The sequence below is a fragment of the Pyxicephalus adspersus genome, chromosome 2 (genome assembly GCF_032062135.1).
Source record: "Pyxicephalus adspersus chromosome 2, UCB_Pads_2.0, whole genome shotgun sequence".
Taxonomy (NCBI): Eukaryota; Metazoa; Chordata; class Amphibia; order Anura; family Pyxicephalidae; genus Pyxicephalus; species Pyxicephalus adspersus.
Window position 1 is genome coordinate 85,458,308 of NC_092859.1, and position 23,337 is coordinate 85,481,644.

General features: G+C 36.8%; 1 protein-coding gene across 6 annotated transcripts in view; it reads right to left on the bottom strand.

The window, feature by feature from the left end:
• Positions 1 to 23,337, bottom strand: part of GRIP1 (glutamate receptor interacting protein 1) — a 240,039-nt gene that overhangs the window by 66,262 nt on the left and 150,440 nt on the right. For all 6 annotated transcript variants that reach the window (XM_072401315.1, XM_072401311.1, XM_072401316.1 and 3 more), the window contains exons 3-5: positions 14,396 to 14,531; positions 11,281 to 11,426; positions 1,685 to 1,768 (exon numbers count right to left, since the gene is read on the bottom strand). In XM_072401315.1, the coding sequence (XP_072257416.1) occupies positions 1,685 to 1,768; positions 11,281 to 11,426; positions 14,396 to 14,531 (366 nt within the window). The remainder of the gene's footprint in view (positions 1 to 1,684; positions 1,769 to 11,280; positions 11,427 to 14,395; positions 14,532 to 23,337) is intronic.

Below are 23,337 nucleotides of genomic sequence, written 5' to 3' on the forward strand. Positions count from 1 at the left end.
GACCATCCCGGTGGATCTGATTGGGCGCCGTTAGCTTGCAATCTATTGTGTGACAGTTGTTCAGTGATTGTGGATGGTTCTGCAGTACACTTTCTCCTTTACTTGTTGATCGAGTCTAGCGTGTGTACATTATTGGTGGATTATATTTGAATGATCGTATTCTTACAGCATGTACAGAGTTGTGCACAATACGATTGTAAAAAACAATCGTGCATAATCGTTAGTCATTAGTTTTCTAACGACAATTATTGCAAGTGTGTACCTAGCTTTACTTTGGCAAATAGTAGGAATTTAACCACTTACACTAGTGGTCGGGGGAAGAATACAGACAGATAAATAAATCATAAGCATCAGCAGTTAATGACTAAATAAAATAGTAACTCTCCACTGATCCCATGATCCCAGAGCATTGGCACTGCTGAGTGACAACAGTTATAGAACTCTGTAAGCACTATTTGGGGGGTGGGGGTTTAACCTGAAAGGCCTGCTCATACAAAATGCATAGCAAGAAATATGACTTGCATTCCCCTGCACACCTACCAGAACGAAAGTCTGCACTTTTTACCACCTGAGTAAATTATATTATTGGTTTGTGTTATATGAGGCTAGCAGAAAATACCCTGAAGCAATAACAGCTAGCACAAAATGCTGTAGCTGAAATGCTACACACCAAAATGTATGCAGAAATTTGAAAGTTCAAGGGTTAATGTTCTGCAGGTCTCTGCTGTTGAGGGCTGCAGACAAATAGGTCACAAATGTATCCAAAACTTCAAGTCACTTGGTAAGTGCACAGTAACTTGATTTGCACTAGATATGTACCATATTTTGTACATAACGTGCTTGATAAAGCTTCCTTAAAGAATTTAATAGTTCAGAGTCTACAGCAACAGCCTCAAGGGTATAGATTGAACAATCTAGTAAGTGATGAAAGGTTACAAAACAGACCACAGAAAACAAGCTTAGAACATTAAAAGAATATTCAGTCTTTCATCATGTGTTGCCAAATAATAAAGCAAAATGTAATTTAACATTGTGTTAAAAGGTCTTTGAGAAGCTAAAAGGGAAAAAACGTGAAAATTACAGAGGTAATGGATTATAAACCAGCCTGTAAGCTTTTATCAAGTAAGTTTTTTATATACAGGCAAGTTTAAACGTTTTAGGAAGTTCTGCCATGAACCAAACAATATGGATCTACTTCATCCTCTACGAGTCCAGGGAGTCCTCTCTGAGTCACCTGTATTCCTGTGTATGCTATACATGATAATTAAGTTGAGCTCCAAACATGTGCTTTGCCTGACCCTAAGAATATGACAATATACTGGGGACATTTCTACTAATTATCTTGTGGTTTTGTCAACACATAACAACAAAAATATTCATTGAAAGGATCATACATTTGCATTTTATACACTCATATACAAGTTCACAGTTTTTAAAAGCCCCCAAATTTCCTCCTGTTCAGTTTGCAATGCTTTATAGATCTATAAGCCGCTAAATACCTTTAGGTGAACTCCAGGCGGACTCAAGACACACATTTCCTACCTCATATCTATTTTTGTTTTCCTTTTTTGTTTAGCTGCTTTTGTTTTACAATTCTTTAGAAAAGCTAAGAAGAAATCCAAGTGGTTCCTTATATTGTTTTAGATTTTGGGGGCCTTAATTATATTCGATAGTTGTGACTTACCTCTTATTACGAATCCAAAGGTGTTACCTTCTTTATGTAGTGTCACTTCCACCGTTCTAAAAATGACCCCTGATCCTTGTACAGCTGCAAAAAAGAGCAAATAAAGACTTTAACTAAAATTACATTCTAATACAATATTGTGCTTTACACATTTTTTTCTTACAGTGAACCTAACTTTATTGATCCTCAAAGTGAAGTTTTGCTTATTCCCCTGGAACAAGGGAGGGGATGAAGGGGAAGCCAATTAACCTAAGTGCATGTTTTTTGGGATGTGAGGGAAAATAAAACAGAGTGCCCAGAGGTAACCCATGCAAACAGGGGGGAACATACAAATTCCTTGCAGATTGTGTCCTGGCTGGGACCTGAACATGGCATCTAGCGCTGCAAAGACAAGAGTGCTAGGTATTGTTAGTGTATGTGTGTGCATGCGTTTGAATGTATACACAATTTACACAGATTTTTTGGAGGTAGACACGAGTAAGACTTGGAACACTGAATGATCTGCTATGGAATCCATACAGAACAGGTTGGGCATGCTCTGTGTTCTGTGTGCACATTTCCCTTCATTAACAACAAATTTTGAAGCATTCAGTGCCATTGTAACAAGGTAATCAGTGCCCTCCACCTAAGCTGCAAGTGGTTTCATTGTTTTGGAAGTTTAGTATATAAAAATGTATCATGTGACTAATGTGGCCAAACCATAGTTTGGTAATTTTCTGAATAAAAATGTAAAAGCATCTTGCAGTCATACCCAACTCATGTAAATGATCCCATCTGGTACCTGCTTTGCACCGGAGGTAATCTATGAATATAAGGCCCATTAGGTAATCTATCACCTAATGCTACTATCACAGCTACACACTATGTGCAAACAGTGTAGATTTTCTTTTAGGAGTAACAGGACAAGTTCATAATGTACAGTAGTACCTCTAAGCTCACTAGGACTTTTATTTAAACACTATATGACCAATATATACCTTGTTAGCTACAAATATTTTCTGCCAAGTGTTTCTCTTTAGCCAATCACTGAAATAAACGTTAGCCAAGGTAATTGCCTTTAACTTCTGTTGGAAGTGATCAATATTGATATGAATAGGACTTGTATGTAAGGATGCTTCTGCCTCCTTGAAAAACAAGCTATAAACCTCATTATATGTGGAGACAGATGCAGTAAATAAAAAAACCTTGAAAGGATTGCTTAACAGAGACACTGATTGATCTTCCATGAGTGGATGCCGGAGGATTATTAACACCTTGGCCAGTTTGACTACCTGGTGGTAGTTCCTGCACAAACCAATATACTATAGCTTCAATCTTCCTGAAGGGGGCAGGGGTCTGTGACAACAACCTCAAGCCTGGGACAAGGACAATTTTGCAACCTCTTGATCAAGACTTCACCAAGGATGAATCAACAATGTGATTTGCTCTGGAATTGCAGAGGGGTGTGGTTCAAGGAGAGAAAACCCAGGTGTATATGTGGGTAGGTAATCTATCACCTAATGCTACTATCACAGCTACACACTATGTGCAAACAGTGTAGATTTTCTTTTAGGAGTAACAGGACAAGTTCATAATGTACAGTAGTACCTCTAAGCTCACTAGGACTTTTATTTAAACACTATATGACCAATATATACCTTGTTAGCTACAAAAATTTTCTGCCAAGTGTTTCTCTTTAGCCAATCACTGAAATAAACGTTAGCCAAGGTAATTGCCTTTAACTTCTGTTGGAAGTGACCAATATTGATATGAATAGGACTTGTATGTAAGGATGCTTCTGCCTCCTTGAAAAACAAGCTATAAACCTCATTATATGTGGAGACAGATGCAGTAAATAAAAAAACCTTGAAAGGATTGCTTAACAGAGACAATGATTGATCTTCCATGAGTGGATGCCGGAGGATTATTAACACCTTGGCCAGTTTGACTACCTGGTGGTAGTTCCTGCACAAACCAATATACTATAGCTTCAATCTTCCTGAAGGGGGCAGGGGTCTGTGACAACAACCCCAAGCCTGGGACAAGGACAATTTTGCAACCTCTTGATCAAGACTTCACCAAGGATGAATCAACAATGTGATTTGCTCTGGAATTGCAGAGGGGTGTGGTTCAAGGAGAGAAAACCCAGGTGTATATGTGGGTGAGAGATAATCATCATGTGCTAGATAGAGCTAGACACCTTTCTGTTTCCTTCCTATATACCCTTTACCTTCTTCCCTTCCTCTTGTAAATTATATGTATATAGTATCCTAAGCTGTAAATAAACCTTACCCTTTTATAAGATCCATTGGTCCTTATTTGAATATAAGGCACTCCAAACATTCTACAACTTCTATTTACAGTGCCATCGTGTGTGATTTCACAAAAGGAAAACAATGCAGTAAAAGAATAATGCCTTCACATAGAACAAATTACTGACTTTTCATCAAGGGCTGCCTACAAGACATAATGACAGCAGACCGAGCAGGAAACTTCCATAACATTTAACTTGAAAACCAATATTGAAGGCTCATTTACCGTTATATGTGGGAATGACAACTATTTCAATCAAGATTAAAGCAGTAAATTACCAAAATATATTGTAGTAGAAGAATTATTACACATTTAAAAGGCACTGTACTAAAAGCCTATAACATAAAATGCAGAGTTGGCCAGTTTAAGTGGATCATTCACACAACTAGAAAAACATTACAGAGAGATTTAGCTTTAAATATATATATGTAATAGTCAGGTCTTTATTAAAGTGAATCGTTCCATCCCCCCCCCCCCCTTTATGATTGGCTTGGTTCTCAAAATGTGCAGCCCAAGCAGAACAAACAACTTTGTTACCAATATGCAAATTTTACCTTTAACAAATGTCAGAAGCTTAGCTATCACCTCTAACTTTTACCACTCTGTCTGGCTACCAACACATGCAAGAACATTTACATTAGTCTGGTACATTAGGGGAAGAAGTGAATCAGATATCCAGACCGTTATCTGTAGCCCAACTTCACCTTTAGTATGATGGTCCCGAACAAGGAGATTACTGGGTGTCAGGAGTCAGAAATAAGTTCTCCGATTATGCCATAGCATGTTTTTCTTAAACTAATCCATCAAATGACTGTAAGCATTAGCAAAGGAAAGGATTTTCTAAAATATTTCAGATAATATATGGCATGCCAAGTTTAGCTATTCACCAAACATTTAATAATTTCAAGAAAATGGCTTATTGATGGTGTACCTCATGGGCCTTCTTTCCATTGGAGAAGAAGCACAAATAAGGGGCAAACTTGGGCAGGAAGGTAACTGCCCTCTGGGCCAGTGCTGTTTTTTTTGTGGATAGGGAAGTAAACAGCTAGCAGCCCAAACCATACCTTTGCTGAAAGACTCCATACACAGCAGCTGGCAAGTAGTCACTGATATGTTCTTTTCAGGAAATGACTAAATCACCTCCTGGACTGCCAAACCACTATCATTTACTTGAATTGCATCTGACAGGATGTCTGACACAGCTGAAAACTTAGGAAAAATTTGGCCCACAAGGCTGCAGTTTATTTTTCTTTCATCAGATTATAAAGATATGTAAACTCTCATCTGCATAACAGATGCCCTCTGGCAACTGACAGACCTACCACCATTACACAAATTGTCTTATCCTGATGTGTACCACACATATTAACGACCTGACGGATGCTAAATAAAATGGCACATGATGCCATGACAATATACAAAACATTAAACACTCAATCCTCACTCAGGATATGTCTGACTCTTATTGTGTTTGATATACTGAGAATGAATGTAACCACAATGATTAATCATAATATACAAACTTCTTCGGGCAAAAGGAGGATTGTATGTTAATGGCTGGATGAAATTGTATACTTTACCCAATTATGTAAAGCTACTTATACAAAAAGTGCCTTCATTCATGTGAATTAAAAATACACAAAAAATATATTAAAAAAGAGCTTTTGTAAGGCATTACGCTACATCCACCTGTTTCTGTCAAAAGAAGTTGGTTACAGTGACAGTCACATATGTAGAATTATTTGGATTTCATATTAGAAAGCTAAGCTGTGATGATTGAATGAACAGAGAATTATGTATGTGCACTGCAGCATCCATTATTCTATTTCGTCTTCCTTTTAGCTTATCACACAGCTCATACCCTGTGGAGCTAAAAATTAAGGTCACACACATTTCAAATGTGTTAATATTGTGCTCTGCCCAACATCATCAGTGCAATACTTCTTTGAATCTATGTATATGCAAAGGCTTCACCAAGAGAAAATACAACATTATCTTGTTGCTGATTCGATTGAACATGTTATAGTGATACACATACGGAATAGAATTCTTTGTTTCTTTAGTTTGATCTTTTATGCAAATGAACTGTTTGCATGAGAAATAATGTGTGTAAATCTAACATACCATACATTTTGAGCCCAGCAAAATTCTTTAGTCTGACAAATCCCTGTAAATTTTTTATTTTCCATTGCAGACAGCCCTTGGTTCTTACAGTGTCTACTACGGTATGCAGACGTTTCTGTTCAGTGCCAGGAGCATTTCTAATGTTAATATTTCTACAAACAAGTATTAAGAAACATCACATCAAGAAATCCCATAAAACTAAAGACCACTTTACTGAAAAGGAGAGGCAAGAAAAACAAAACACATGCTTCTGTAAAAACATGACCGGCATAATTTTCTACTGCAGGCACATACAGTGACACACATCTATTAAAATATCTGTGATCCTATGGATGCCCATGCAGCATTAATTAATTAATACACATCAATGTATTAATGAGGGCAATTACTGTTCAATATATTCTGGATGTGTGCTATTATGAGACAACAATCCTCTGAAAGAAAAATGTAACCACAAACACAAGCCATAACGGTACCAAAGAATCTAGGGGTCTGGTTATTTATATTTTTATTAGGAAAAAACTAAGTGGTCACAAAACACAGAAGGCTAAATTTACTAAGCTATAACCCAGATGTTAGTTACCATAATGAGTAGATATCAATACGTCAATAATTAATTTGTTGTGATGAACTTCAGTTCTTAAGGGCCAGGATCCGCACACATTTTTAGTGATTTTCTAACAGATAACAGTACATTTAAAAAGGTATAGTTTACAAAGAGTGAGAATATGGCTGTAAATATCTATATCTTGGTTCCTATGGGGCCCTCAAAGCCTTACATAGCCTAAGAAACTAACAATTTAAAAATGAGTGAGTGTTAAATATCAGCTGTTTAAATCTATTACTTGCATTAAAAAGTATCATGATACCTATGGTAATCAAATTTACAGTTGAACTAAAAGCCAGAGGGAATGGTATTAAATAAAAATGTCCAGCAAAAGAAAGTTAATGGAGAAAAATTTACTTAACATCATTCCTCCAAAATGTCCAGCTGATTTTTTTGCACCCCTTAATGTGATACAATGAGTTCTTACTATTTGCTGCCTGTTGATTGAATACAAAATGACTAAAAATAAAGAAAGTTCAATGAATTTGAACTAGGTCATGTAACAGAAGTGCTCAGGTCAGTACTACTTTTTATACTTTTATGTAGTTTGCAAAAAATAAAACAAAATCTGCACAGTTCTCCTATCCTGAAGATCCAAACCAGCTAACATAAGCTTACAGGCATGAGGGTTGTTGAGCATAGTGTGTCCCCAGTATGCAGATACAACCATGTCCATCACCATTGGGAGAGATCTTCAAAATATGCTGACAAACATTTTCATTTTCAAGATTTCCCAGCCCAGATTTGATAAATTATAGGACACACTGGCCTCTTCAGCATCATCCAAAGGTATGTGCCTGATATCCCTACAATTGTAAAAGCCTTTATAGTCACTCGATGTAGTAAATAAAATGTATCATTTATCACAGAAGTTTATTCTTTATACTGGAAAACAGGATAATAAAATAAAACTACAAAAACACGCCAACTACATCAGCGGTCACCAACCTAACGGACCTCATGGGTCAGAGAACTTCCATTTTATTATTATGAAATGCACCTATTAAATATAACACAATTATAAATCCTTATGTAATGATAACAAAATCTTTAAAGCTTGTTTAATTGTAACAAAATGATTAAAGTTAGTTTACCTATTACAAAATAATTGAAGCCTATTTAAGTATTACACATTTTAAGTGTGATATTTGTTTCTGCTTGTTTGAAATAGGTTTTTGGATTTTTGGCTCCAATGACATTACTGCAAGACGGAGAGTTGTTTTTATTTCAAGCCGAGACTGGTACCAAGTTTGAATTGCCGTGACAGATGAAAATGTTTTTGCAGAATGTCCAAATTTTTCTACGGACCACCGGATGGTGACCACTGAACTTCATTGTAGACAAATTTGTTGAATATGAAATACAGTTCACAAATTTGATTGTAGAATTTTGCTATAATCTTTACTAGTATAAACAAAGGCACTACTTCAGTGATACATTCACTTTGAGTTCACACTATTGTTTATAGACCTAAAGGGAATTGTACAGTCATAATTTAATATGTTCGATATGCTTTAAGAAGGACAAACTATTAATTCAAGGTGCATCATAATGGGAAAAATGTAGCTTATAGCCTTACTTGTAGAGATATGCAAGAAAGCTCCACCCCAACCTTGCTTTTCAAGAGTCTGCTGGGTTTGTTAAACAAAATGATATCACACATTACACTTGGAGGACACCTGGGAATACCAGGCACAGTGGAGATTTGAGAAATACTTGCCCTCTTCTCATAGTCTTAATCACCTGTCAACTAGATTCAGAAGTCTCTCACAAGCCTTCCTAGTGTACTATGGGGATTGGGACTGGGTAGAATTCATTAAAACTCTCCACACGAAACATGATTTTCATTTGTAAATTTAACACATTGAGGGCACACTTTATGTTCTGAGGGGAAATATTTGAAGATCTGGAAAAGACTAATGAAAAAGGTTACATTAGTTGGAAGTCTGCTGCACAGAATGACCACACTGCATTGTTGAACCATCTACATATACGCCTTTTAGATTAAGGAGACCATTATGTCAGAATACAGATAAAATTCAGAATTTTAGAAATCAGTAAAATCTGACAGTTTACCACAGCAGCAAAGTGGAGTCCAAACCAAGACCTGTAGGTATTCTCATCTCTTACTCCATTACATGGCAGCAGTGTTAAATACTGAGTAGTGAAGTGGGCATAATATTTTTTATATATGTTGGCCACTGTCTGCCTCTTCAATGAACTGGGGTACTTCAAGTGTTCAATCAATGGGTGTCCGCTAAACAATCATTTGGTGAAAACCCAAAACATCCTGGCTTATAGAGATTATCCCCAAGATTAACACACATCCTATCATTGGGCCTACATTTGTGCCAAGTTTTTACTGAAAACTAATCTATCTCCTGTTTTATCACCATTATATCAATTTTTTGGGAATCCTTTTTTTGTAACCCAATTCTAGGCTCATAGGCATCCACAAGCTTTTTCAATTTTGATCTTTGCATGATGACATCACACACATTAGTTGCAAAGAGAAGAGCAGACCATCAACATTTGAGGTTTTTTTTTGGTATGGCAGTCAGCAATGCACAAAGGTGATAAACTGTACATAGCGACATCATTGGTAGACTTTTCACAGGGACAGAGTATATAAAGTGATGTTAGACAGTGTAATAGTTTGACAGATTATATGTAGTAATATCAGTTGGTATGGCAAGATTTTGCCGTTTTTTTTTACAATACTATTAGTAAAGCTGAAAGCAAATTGATAAACAGGAGTAAGACAAAAATCAGAACACAGAATAGACAGTATTAACACAAGCTGGTAGGATGCAGTAGCTGCCCATGATTCAGCTGGTTCAGAGATTAAAGCTGTAAAAAAAAAAAAACCTAGTGACAACAATAATACATAATAAAAAATTGTGTGCAGAATGTGAGTTGAGGAGAGTGCAGCATGTAATTTAGGACATAGCTCCCAAGAAAAAAAAGAACAAAAAGAAATAAGCAGCGTCAATTTCTGAAAAAAATAGGGCACTGGATGGAAGCCAGCCTAAGAAGCCCTAAGAAGTTAGAATAGCAAAAATCATCAGAACCCTATTTTATAATCTCTGTACTTATTCACCTCTCAATGACAGCAGCAGCCTCCAGTGTTTACATCCTCAACCCCAAAATCATCTGTTCTGTTTGCCACAATTAAAGTGCAGCATGACAGAAAATGGACTTAATGTTAAGTTTTAATCTTAATGTGGAGGTGGCTTGTTAGGTGTGGTAAAATACTGTGGTTTAGGAACAGTGAAGTGTAAATTACGAAGAAGCTTTCACTTATAACAGCTACAGCTGTGTGGAAATCCGCCTGAAAAGGTATCACAGTGTAATCACAGTGTAAAATGTTTGAAACCATGTTATTGATATAATTAATAATTAAATACATCAGGTTAGTTAGTCAATAGGTTAGAGTTTAATTTAGGCTGACTAATTAGCGTGCAGTCAAATGAGTTTTAGGAATTTCTTTTTATCATCTGACAAATTTAGACAGCCCTGAAAAATATCTAGGAATCTGAAATGCACACCCTTATTCTTTAGCATATGGCCCTGACATATGTATCAAAATTACACATGCTTGGCAATCTTATATTTGGGGAAACTAGGCTAAAATACCATTTAAAATAATTGTCTACAATTGAACTATTTAAATAAAACACATTATCCAACAGTGTACTTCCAAGTGTCTGTTTGGCGAGTGCATCGTCTAGCCTAGTTACCTAGTTATGTTACCACAGTATTTACTAGGTGAATGCAGGTAAGATATACATGCATCAAAATCAGTAATTGATGTATTTTTCTAAACAATAAATTTGATCTCGGGCATGCTCAGAAGGGGCATTTTCCTCCTAGGGTAAAGATATGCAGAACTCGTGTACATTTTTTTCCCCCTTCACAGTGGTTACTTCATCCAATCTTGCATCTGTGCAGTGTGAAATTGGGTGACGAAGAAAGAAGACCGGAAGAGAAGACTGAAGATGGGGGCGCCCAGGACAATGTGGGACCGGATCGTCGGAAGATGAAAAGCAATCTTTTTTTAGTACTTACATATCAGCATGCAAAATAAGATCAGATCATAAATGATAATGACTCCCTGGACCTGAATGTGTTAAATATTAGCTGTAAGTCAATATAATCTGCTGTGTTTATCCCAAGAAAAACAATACAGAGCTTTACCAACACCATCATAGCAACATCCTATAAAAGTAAAACAAAAGATCAAATAAAACCAAACAACTAGGGAATACACCAAGGCCTTTTAGATTCATAACATAAATTACTACAAGACGTTATCATCAGTTCTGCAAACATGACTTGTAAAATGATGATAAAGGTAAATGCTATTTTAGGCCTTAATCAGCAGATGAATGAAGTCCAAAGACAACATCTACATCACCCTGATAATTACTTACCACGAAATCCAAACAACTAAAGATAAATATATCACCAAGAGTAAATTTTAAAAATTAGAAACCATGCAGACAAGTTTCAGAATTGATATTGATTTCAGCTCACAAACTGTGCTACATTCATTGTGATGTGTGTTACTTACAGACAGGAGGCAGCTCATACTCCACTTCCAGAACCACGCGTTCACCAACGTTTTTTAGGAGGCTGATAATCTCATCATGGCGAAATTTGGTAAGGTTTATACCATTCACACATTTAATATAGTCCCCTACATTCAGCTGGTCACTCCTATAAAAAAAAAAAAAATACAAAACTGTCAGATTAGGTGAATGATGACTTATTAAGGTTTCAGTGAAATGGAATGGCTATAAGAAACCATGTTAATCTTTGGGTTAATTCTGCACCAGCATGCCCCATAGGAGAAAAGGATACAATTACAACTTTGTTTAGAATTTAAAGGCTCTACTTCTTTGTACCTAATTGATAATATTAATTGAAAAAGTTATTAAAGCTTTAATATATGGAAAAAAAATATTTTAAACTGTTATTGTTTCCCCTCTCTTATGTAACTTCTATAAGTATAGAAATGCTTTACACTAAAACCAAAAAGATTTTCAGTAACCCTTATATTTCATCTTCCAACTTTTTTTTTAAAGTGCAACTGCCACCTAAAACTAAATACAAGAATGTTCATTTCAACAGAAAACTAGGTCACTAAGCTACTACTGCCTCCTAGAAAACCAACTGACTAAAAACAAGTTTTAGGGTGAAAAAAAAAACATTGGCCTGCATGGCCACATAGCCTCTTCATCTCCAGCTCTCTGAATAGCCAGTACGTAGGTTGAACAGTTTAGGGCTCAAGCTGTTTCCCACATGAATGCAAGATGGCAGCATCTGGAAAGGCTTGATAAAACCCCATGGCTCCTCTAAACACAAAGAGAGCAGTCCAGGTCACACAGGTAGCTAGCAGAAGGACCAGGAAGAATCTGAGCCCTCACAATCTGTCCCCTCCTAATAGTGTTCTACCCCTTTTTCAGCACTAATACACCTCAGCGGTCTATTCGGCCTCTCACGGCTCTACGGATTCACAAGGCCTAGAACAATTCATCTGCTCGGTACACAAAAAATGACTGAATTCATGCTGAAACAAAGTAGCCAACACTCTATATAGGTCAGCTCCCCTGTTTCTCCAGGTCAACCTGCTGCACATCCCATATACTCAGGGGATGCTACCTTAAGAAGATTTGCAGACTCGTGATAAAGACCTAGACAAAGCTACAAATGACAGCCAATTTTAAACAGGATCATCAGGGCTTAGAACTTTAATACAATGAACAAAAACTAGATGATATTTTTCACAGAGTCTCTCAAAAAATATATTCCGCTGGAAGAAAAAAATATAATTGAGACCTAGTAAACCTCTCTAGGCACTTCAATTTAAACATTTGATTACTCTAAGAATCCATGAAAGACAAAAAAGCACCACCACTTGAAATCAGTGAATCAGTTATTGTGAAGATCTGAAGCTGAAAAGTAAAGAAAATTAAATACCAAGAAGTAAAAATGGTGGCTGCCAAAGTAACGAAAAAAGGACTTCTCTGAAACTGATCCTACAGCCTCTCATTTCCCACAATATTAAAAATCAGCAGACCAATCCTTTCAGACTTCTGTTTTAATATAAGGGCAAGACCTACTCATTCATAACACTACAAAAGGGAGAAAAGACTCTTCTTGACCTGAGCCTAATATCTAGGACCCAACTTCACACAAGTCTCTCTCAAAAAATGCAATATGGCTTCCCTATGCAAAAAATGTCTTTGGAACAGATACTTTGAGCTCCGCTCATATTCTTTATAACAGTGGTCGCCAACCTTTTCGGTCCCACGCACCACTAAAATCACCGGCTCTCAACCGTGCATGCCTGGGGAGCTGGGTGTCACTCAAAGGGGGAGAAACCTCCCCCAGATTGACATCATTATGACAATCCCGCCCACTCTCCCATGGCAGATATGAGCCTGCAATGAGAGAGTGGGCGGGTGTGTCCAGGGACACAGCCTACCCCCTTCCCTAAGCCTAGGAACTGTACAGGGAATGGGGTCTGCAGCTCTGGCTGCTGCGTCCCCCCAGCGGGGTCCTTCGCCTAAGTCTGCTTGGGGGTGTGCCGGCCAGAGCCGCGGCCCACCAAAATTTTCTCACGGACCACTGGTTGGCGACTGCTGCTTTATAAAGTTCTATGAAGTAACACAGAGTTCATTCCTGACATCCGGGAACATGGCTATACAGTTGGATATTGGTGGCAATTGCAGAATTGGAGATTTTCTGCTTTGGCAGAGGAATGTCACCTTGGATACCTTTAAAGGTAAATGTAATCTTCCCTCCAGCCAAATATTTCCAATATTTACAAATCGTGTCAAAATAAATTTCAACCATTCCTGTCACTTGCATTCCTTTTTATTCTTGCTCTTTCATCAGTTAACAAAAAGCTGAAAATGTTGCTACTTGCAATAAAGGCAGTTGGTGACACTGACCCAGAAGTGTATTGGCTAAATGGCAAAACTGGCAAGCAAAATACACAATACATCTCTCTCAATTTTCTTAATGATCTGTCAAAAACAATATATAGATAATTAATTACAAAAGTACAATATAAATAACTAAAACAATATTCAGCCAGTTGACGTGACTTATAGTTGGTAGCCTCCTGTTAAGATATACTTCCATTTGGAAATTCACTGTATTTTGTTGAACAAGCCCCATGTGAATTAGGGATTAATATTGATACAATGGGGAAAAAAATCAGGCAAACATTTTCAGTTTTTAATATTATAATAAGTCATTTATTCTAAGCTAAAATAAAGTGACCTACTGATGTATTCACACACTCTGGAAAAGCGCTGCAGTGTGTCATCTTGTCAAAATAATAATATTAATATAACAGCATGTTTTATGCAAAATAGAACAGCTACTACTTTACAGCCAGACCAGGGGATTATAATCATTTATATTAAATGGTATGTGGCAGAAAAAATAAATTATTTAACAGAATGTGAAAACTACTAGTGTTAGATAAAGAAACTATCCTAAAACTAATGGGAACAAGGCAGGAAAAAAATCTACAAAACCCATCACATTTTAAAGAACTGCCGAAAGCTTATGTGGAGAACAACACACTGAGAGAATTATATGGTTCTTCTCTGTGACATTCCATATTATTATGTGTTTGTGCTTGATGTTACAAACAACTCATATGAAGTTACCTAGCTGCAATTCCTCCTTGGCGTAGGTTTGATACTCTCGGTTTGCCATCCTTGTCTATTCCACCAGACACTGTAAGCCCGAGTGTAGTGCCCTCTTTTTTCATTAATTCAACTATTGTTGAGCCCTTGAACTCATCTGTTAAAAAGAAAATTATGGATATTAAATCATAATCTAAAAATGTCCCTGCACAGCATGATTTGCTTTTATTAAACAATAAACAAAACAGACATGTTTTCCCTATTAGCAAATAGCAATAAATCACAGAGTTCTAGTTTTCTCAAGACTACCAGGATTAATGTCAGAGCTCAAAAAAAGAGATCATTGTGGGGAAAAAAAACACTGAGCTGAATAACAGAAAACAAAGTTTTCTTCATCCATACACTAATAACTGACTTGTGAGTGGGTTAGCCTATGAGTGGGTTAGGGAGCATGATGGGGGAACCGTCACTTTTATGATTACACTTTACCAAAGGCCTTAATTATGTTGTCTGACTGTTCTTCCTCTAAGTGGAAAATGCTTTATTCATCTCTTCTACACTCGCAGTTCTCTAAGTAGCTTGTATATTCTCAGGATAAGAGGTCACTGATGCAAGTCAGGCTCCGTAGATGCATATTTTGATGATATTATACAATGCCTGCAAAAAAGTCTGTGATTCACAGCAAATGTATAATATTTATCATTTATAAAAATATTTATTTACATTTTAAATCTCTCGCTTTCTATCTCTATGTATAAAATGATACTTTATGATCTATTTTTATGATCTATTTTTAAAATTCTTTAATTTATTTATATACAACTAGTATAAATACCAAATTTGACTTGTTTTAAGGCTTTTACAAGTCTCCGATTAACAGAAATCAATCTGTATGAGCGAGGGGCAGTACAAAAGACCAATTAGTTGTCCTACAGTCTGCTGTATTTACAAGGAGCTTACAGAGGAAAAATGTATGTCTTAATTGTTCTGTAGACTAGCGGAGTTTTGGATAGAATGAGCGAGTAAAAGTGTATAGATATGTAAATGTTAGCATAATATCGGTCTTTCAGTGGATGATGAATGTTTTGTGTTATAGATTGGATATTGATAACATGTTTTGTTCTGTCTTGTATTACTCCTAATGAAGCGGAATTAGATGGTCCGCTAAACGCGCTGAATTAGAGAGTGTTCTCTCCAAGGACAGAACTTACAACTTGTCTGATGGGTAGAAATTCATTTATTTAAGTAGTTTATATTTGTCGATATGTTTTAATTGCACTGATTTAACAGAAATATGCTGTTAAATTCTTTAAATATTGTTTAAATGTTTAAAAATATTTTTTTTTCATGTGGTTTCAATTTACAAACAGTGGGCAAAAAAGGAATGCACTCTTTTGCAGCCGCTTAAAACGTCTGAAAAAGCCTGGTGGTAACAGCATGTAAGCGCTCCCGGAAGCCTAGCTTTTGACAGAGGGAGGTAATTACCATGGTAAAATACCATTAGTTGGAACTGAGCTTTACTGTTTAAAGAGCAGGTGGGGTAGGTTACTAACTACAGCAAAGAAAAGTCAGGTGGCTAGGGCTAGCAGGGAAAAATTAAAATCCTTCAGTATTTAGGACAGCTCCAACTTTGTATTACAAGTATGCATTTATTAGTTTACCTGGCTTTAAGGGCCTAGATTATAATTATGCATTATTTTTTGTGCAAAATTTGTCACTTATCAAAACAAAAAAGTGTGGCTTAAATAAACAAAGTGTAACAATTATAGTGGCTATTCATGTGTCCACATTTACTGCCTGCCTCCAGTCAATGCATTATGTAGTGTTAACACACATAAACACACTCATGTTTTATGGAAAGTCAATTTACAATTAACAACATATCATAAAAACTCAATTAGCAGGTTACTGCGAAGCTGGCCATACACTAAGAATTTTCATCGTTTGTCACTCTACAAAAGAGCGTGGATGATGGTTTCTGTCTCCAACTTGTTCATCTGTTAGAACAGCTTCCTGAACAATTATTCCATATGATTTGTTTGTAAGCTGTACAATAATACTAGGTGATCATGTGCAAGAGATTTCCATTTTTTTTTAAAGGTATATTAAGACATTAAAGATATTACAGAACATTAAACAGATATATTTATGAAAATTACATTTTTTTTACAATCACTTTTATTAAATTTTAAACAAGTAAAAATTTACACATTGTACAAAAGAAAGAAAAAAACAAATAATATTGTTCTATTAGGACTTTTCTGTTACACGTACATTATTAAAATAGGTCAGTACATACCAATAGACAACAGTGCTATTACATAATAACCCTAAACCTCATTCTTTTTAACCATCTGAAGATCAGTGAAAAAGGACAGGTAAATGATTTTTAAGATTCTACCCAACATTAGGACATCCAAAAAGAATATTATTCTTCCAGTTAATGTTAATATTAGATGAATTAAAGCCTCCCAGCGCTATATTTGCTATCGGCTTATCGTATAGTGCCTTCAATATATTTACAAAATGATTTCCAAATCCCATTATAGATAAAACTTTTTTGGTATCACACTAATATAAGCTCGATTAGCTTCCTCAAGTAAAGGGTTGCCTGCATGAATGCAATTATAATATTGAACCATATGTGGAATCAACTGTGTATTGAACGTTTTATAATAAATATAAGAAAACCATCTGACCCAGGAGTACTGTTAGTTTTCAGCAATTTCAGTGCTTTATGTGCTTCCTCTTCTGAGATGCATTTATCCATTAATTCTACATATTTGGGTTTAAATTTGGACAAGTTAGTCCTTTTAAAAAAAGCATCCAGGTCAGCCTGTGCTGTATTCTGTTGTTTATCTTAAAGAGCAGAATAAAACTCCTCAAATGCCTTTAAGATATTTTCCAGAGTCAATTTTATATAGCAAAGTGGTGAAGAAATTAATCGGATTCTGATTAGGTGCGTAAAATGTTGTGACCGTTACCTTCTGCTCTAGGATTGAGCCACGTTCCAACAAATACCTTCCCTCTGGATCCTGAATAGCATCCTGGGGTAAAAAGTTAAGTTGTCTTACAAAACACATCACTCCACCCTTTTCCTTATCAGATGATGCATGATAATTTGTAGAGAATCTTTTATGGAATAGACGTGGCATAGATTTAATTGAAAAATGGGTTTCTTGTAATGCCAATATATTTATTTTAGGGGAATTATAATAAAGAAAAGCCTTTGCCCGTTTAATCTTTTCTTCAATTTTCTAAGAGTATGGTTGAACAGATGAGGATAATTTATCAAGCTTTTCTAATAACTGTTCCCCTTCTTCATAGGAAATAAAAGAGAATGTCTTTCCTTGATATTGAAAAACAAGGCGAAATGGATAAGCCCAACCATACTTTATCCTTTGAGCACCAAGAGCCTGGAGTTGAGGTTTCAGAGCTTTCCTGCGTTGTATAGTAAAAGGTGAAATATCAGAATAAATTTGAACTGGAACTCTTTCCACCATCACTGAATCAAGTCCTCCTAGAGCCTGCTTTAACATTTCTTTTGTGGAGTAATAGTGAAGTTTTTCTATTATGTTCCTAGGGGGTTCATCCAATTTAGGTTTCCTCAATGGTCTATGTACTCTGTCAATCTCAAGTAGGACTTCAGATATGTCGGGCAATTTTCCCTTTATTAATTGCTTAACCACAGCTGATATATCTTTAAATGACTCTGGTAAGCCTCTGATGCGAAAATTGGCTCGTCTAGAACGGTTTTCTAAATGATCAACTTTGTACTGTAACTCCTCTATCTTGGCTTCCAATATAGATATTTGCTTTACATTTTGAGAGACTTCAAAAGGTAGTATTGTCAAGACTTTGCTCCATGGCTTCTATTCTACTTCCAATACCCTGCATGTAATTTCTGAATTCAGTAGTAATAGATGTAGATGTTTTTGCAAGTTCAGTATGTAAAAGCACTGCTAAGTTTGCATATAATCTTGATTCACTCTCAGGTAGTGGAGTCAATATTATAGAAGGAGAGCTCTCCTGAGATCATACAGCAGGCCTTTCCTCTATGGTATTGTAATCAGCAGATAACATAGATTCTCTATTTGCTCATAGAGGAAGGAGCAGGGCTGTGTAAAAGTGATTGACCCTGGGAAATAGCCTCCTTCTGGAATAAACCCAGAGAGTCTGAACCCTCCAAGGAAGTCTCTAGGGACAAAGGTGGATATGTCCCCTTCAATTCCCCTGCATCCATGCCCCTTTTCCTACCTTGGCCAGCCTTCTGTACTCCTGATAGTTCCAGTTGTGGTGATCGTATTGTAAGACAGAGCCCAGGGCTCCGCCATTTTAGCCTGTTCTTGAGAAGCCTGCGGTCGGGAGACCCGATCATTAGTTCTTCCCGCACTCTTTCCGACCATGGCAGGGCAGTTGAACAGGCTGCTACTGCCACCGCTTCTACTGAATCTCTCTCCTCACTCGAGCGATCACAAAAGCTGCTGGGTCTGTGCATGCGAGAGTCTTGAGGGAGCCGAGCCGTCTAGCAGCTCTCTGCCATAGACGCAAATGCTATACTAGTTCCAAACATTGCTAATATAAACTTGAGTCAGAGGGCAGACAACAGACACATCTATGCTGCACATGCAGCCCTTCTTAATCCTGCTAATGTTTTTGCTCCATTCTTTATAATTATTTGGGCTTTGATGATGCTGATGGATATAAAAAAAAAAACAGCTGGGTAACAAAAAAACCCCAAAAGTTATTTCATACATACATACATAATACACATCCAAAAATGTCATTGCGGTTAACATTTCAGTGTGCACCCTATCAGGACTGATTCACAAAACAGCATGATTAAAATGCTACATGCGTGTCTTGACTTGTGTTTCACTGGGTTTTAACAAAAAAAAAATTTCCTATTCAGCAGGTAAGGCAACGTTGGAAACTATGACCTAATCACTGGTAATATAGTCCTACGGGATACACAAAGTGTGCTGTTGCCTACTTTGCAACTGTGTAAGACCAAAAGGGATCACAACAAGGCAGTGCATTAAAAAATAGGGCAATTAGTATTACTGGTACCGTATATAGTCCTCCATGATACACAGTGTTTGGTTGTGGCTTTATAAATGTTGCAAAACACACTAAAACAAGTAAAACAAGCAAATCCAACTTCAGGCAGTAGTAACTATTACCACTGTTAATAGTTAAAAAGTGAATGTGACATTAAATTTTTTTTAATGCAGGTAAAAGTTGGTGCATTTGTTTGAAATTATGGATTAACCTGTAGTGCATGTTAGATGAATGTCACTGTTTTGTAAATTAGGTGTTAAACACACTGCTTTTTGTTAGAAATGTTAGCATTTTGGTTGCTAGGACAATGTATGTGGGACTTAAGTTTTTTTTTTATCTGTGTGTATGTTTAATGACATAAAAAATCATTCCTTAAATTAGTTGCAAGTTATTTCTAAGCATATTCACAAAACAATAAAAGCCACTGACAGGTGAATGAATAACAATAATTATCGTTCCACAAGGGCAACTGTCACGGGGTTGGATAAATTAGGCAGAAAGCGAACAGTTATTTCTTGAAGGTGATGTGTTGGAAGCAGAAAAGAATGAAATGGATAAGCATAGGTATCTGTGTGACTTTGACAAGGGTCAGATTGTGACAGCTAGATGACTGGATTAGAGCATCTTGAAAATGACAGGTCTTGTAGGGTGTTCCAGGTATACAGTGGTTAATACCTACCAAAAGAGGTCTTAGGAAGGTCAAGCAGTAAACTAGGGATTAGATTATGGGCACCCAGGGTTTACTTATATATGTAGTGTGTGGTGATTATCTAAAATATTTGTAGTCCAATACAAAATGTTTGAATGAGTTTCAATTTGAATTTCCCGCACACGCGCCGACGTCATCACGCACGCAGGGAGAAGCCGTCCGGTTTTTTTTTCTCCGCCGGACGGCTTCTCGTTTCAGAGATCATCTGGCGCTGGAAGAAGAAGGACGTGGACGATCAGCGGGACCAGGTAAGATGTCGGCCGGCCGGCTTCTTACCGGTCCCGCTGGCACCAGACGAAGGCACCCGACACTGGAGAGGGAGATCGACGGACGACGATCGACGGAGGACGACGCTGGAACATGAACACGATGCTGGATGAGCACAGCAGGACCAGGTAAGGATGGGAAAAAACTAGGGGTTAACAATCCTAGCCATTTTTTTTTGCCCGTATGAAGGTCGGGCTTAACGGCTAGGAGGTTAAATTAGTTGCAAGTTATTTCTAAGCATATTCACAAAACAATAAAGCCACTGACAGGTGAATGAATAACAATAATTATCGTTCCACAAGGACAACTGTCACGGGGTTGGATAAATTAGGCAGAAAGCGAACAGTTAGTTCTTGAAGGTGATGTGTTGGAAGCAGAAAAGAATAAAATGGATAAGCATAGGTATCTGTGTGACTTTGACAAGGGTCAGATTGTGACAGCTAGATGACTGGATTAGAGCATCTTGAAAATGGCAGGTCTTGTAGGGTGTTCCAGGTATACAGTGGTTAATACCTACCAAAAGAGGTTTTAGGAAGGTCAAGCAGTAAACTAGGGATTAGATTATGGGCACCCAGGGTTTACTTATATATGTAGTGTGTGGTGATTATCTAAAATATTTGTAGATAATGTGGATGGTCAGGGGAGTGTGAGTAGGTTACTTATGACAGAGATAGCAGCAGGATTTATTAAGAAAACAAGGCAGGTTAATGGAGGATAACTGACTTAAAGAACAAGTGATTTTATTTTATAGTTTTTTGGCTTATCAGTGTATGTCACCATTGTGTTGTTAAATAGAGCAGACTAAGCAGAAGTCAAAGAAAACTGCATTAGACTAATATGAACTCCAATCAATTAAATTAATTTAAAACAACTTCTTCAAAGATAGTTTCTACTTTCAGGATACTCCTTTTAGGGTATTTATGGACATCAACACTCCCTTAACCAATATCTGATCGTAGGAAAAAAACTTCCTGTTCTGCTTTTGTGGTTAATAACAAGGCACAAGCTAGATGTTGGATAGTGAGGTTATCAGTGCGTTTTCCCTTTCATAAGCAAGCTCCCAGCATTATCTTGTTAGAACTATACAAAGCAGTGGAGCTTCTCTTGATCCAAGGGTTAACCCTCCCTCTAATCTCCATTCAGTGGTGCAAGAAATTATGGGAAAAGTATTTTTATTATTAAACTTTATATAGCACCAACATATTATGCAGCTCTGTACATTAAATAGGGGGTGAAAACAACAGACAGACAAAATTTTATTATAACTGCAACAATTGGTGGAGCAACAGAAAAAAAACATCAGCCACATATTTGTACTATATATTCTGAAAATTCAAAATGAATTTCTTCTAATCAAGTGCTGCTTGAAACAGCTGCACCACTGACGGCCACGCAATGTCCCTCGGGATTTACAGCTCTAATTCCATATTGTGGGGAGATCTGATGGAGGAACGTACCATCTGGCCCAACTCTAACTCTCCTTCTCTATCTGCCAACAAAGAATCGGCCAATTACACAACACTCTGGGCACTTTGTGTAAGCGTCACTATATGATTTCACGTGCTCAAACCTGCTGTTTTAATGCAAGACCTTGAAGCAGTCCTACTCAACATACTTGCCACATCCACTCCTAGTAAGGGCCAGTATAAACACACACAAGTTTTGAATGCCTGCAGAAGTATATGCTTATCTAGATGTGGTTACTAAAAAAATAAGGCATTAATAAACCACGTCATTTTTCGTTGTGTGGGGAAAAAGAGAAATGGGAACAAATGCCTCTAAATGCCTATAAACATCTACCTTATTTCCAGTGAGAGGATTTACAAATATGTAATGCCCAGTTGCCTCTAGTTTTATTTGGCACATTCAAATAATCGAAAAGTTCTACATGATTGTTTAAACATATTTCATTGCTGAACTCATTCAAAAGAATACTAAATTCCTGGATATAGAATGGATCCTTTGACTTCAGTAGTTTGTCACAAATATGAAACAGAAATGTAAATAATATTGTTTGACAATTAGCTGGACACCGGAGCTAAATACTCATTCTGCGTCAGTAATGCAAAAGGTTTAAAAGGGAGAGGATCAGAACACCAACGAGGCAAACTGGATTTACAGAGCAAGGTCACTTTACATAATCTCTCAGTGAGAGATCCACTTTAAATTGTCTTTCACTATGTAGAACAGACTACCATATGTGCAATAATTTGTATAGACAGGGGTTTTGGAGACATAATTTAGTAGTTTGGGAAAAAAGGCCTAAAAATTTGCTGTTGGTTTTATAACCAATGTATTGGGATAGGACACATTCCTTTAAAAATGTAATGGATGTTAAAATAATTGTGAAAAGTAATTTCTACCATCTGTAGTGCAGTACTGGGGTGGTTCAATAAAGTTTTAGATGAATGCAGGATGTAAGGGGCAGTTAGGACAAATTGTTTCAAATTTTATATATAAAAAACTGTCATAATTATATCAAATCAAAATAAAAAAAATGGGATTGTATAAAAAAAAAAAAATGTTACATTTTCAGTCTAAGTACAAGGGATACCACCCACAGAGCTGATCAAGTCAATATACTATAATTGTCTCTCATGACGTGGAATAAAGAATTTCATTTCCCAGGTGCTATAAAACAGTGTGCAGAGGTATACAGTTTGTTTTCTGTCTAAAGCAGCCACAATCTAAATAGAAAAGCATGTTCCCTGACAGCAGAGATAACTTATACCGATACAGTCTCATAGCTTTGCAATTTGCAAAGCTCAAGCTCCCCACTAATTGTAAAGCTTTGGTTTTGACTGAACCAGGGGCATATTAGACCTTTAAAAGACACCACTGCTTTTCCCACCTTGCAGTATGCTGGCAGACACAGGGTGAACAGGCTTTTCTTCTCAGGCCATGCCTGAGTTTTAATGAAAATTTT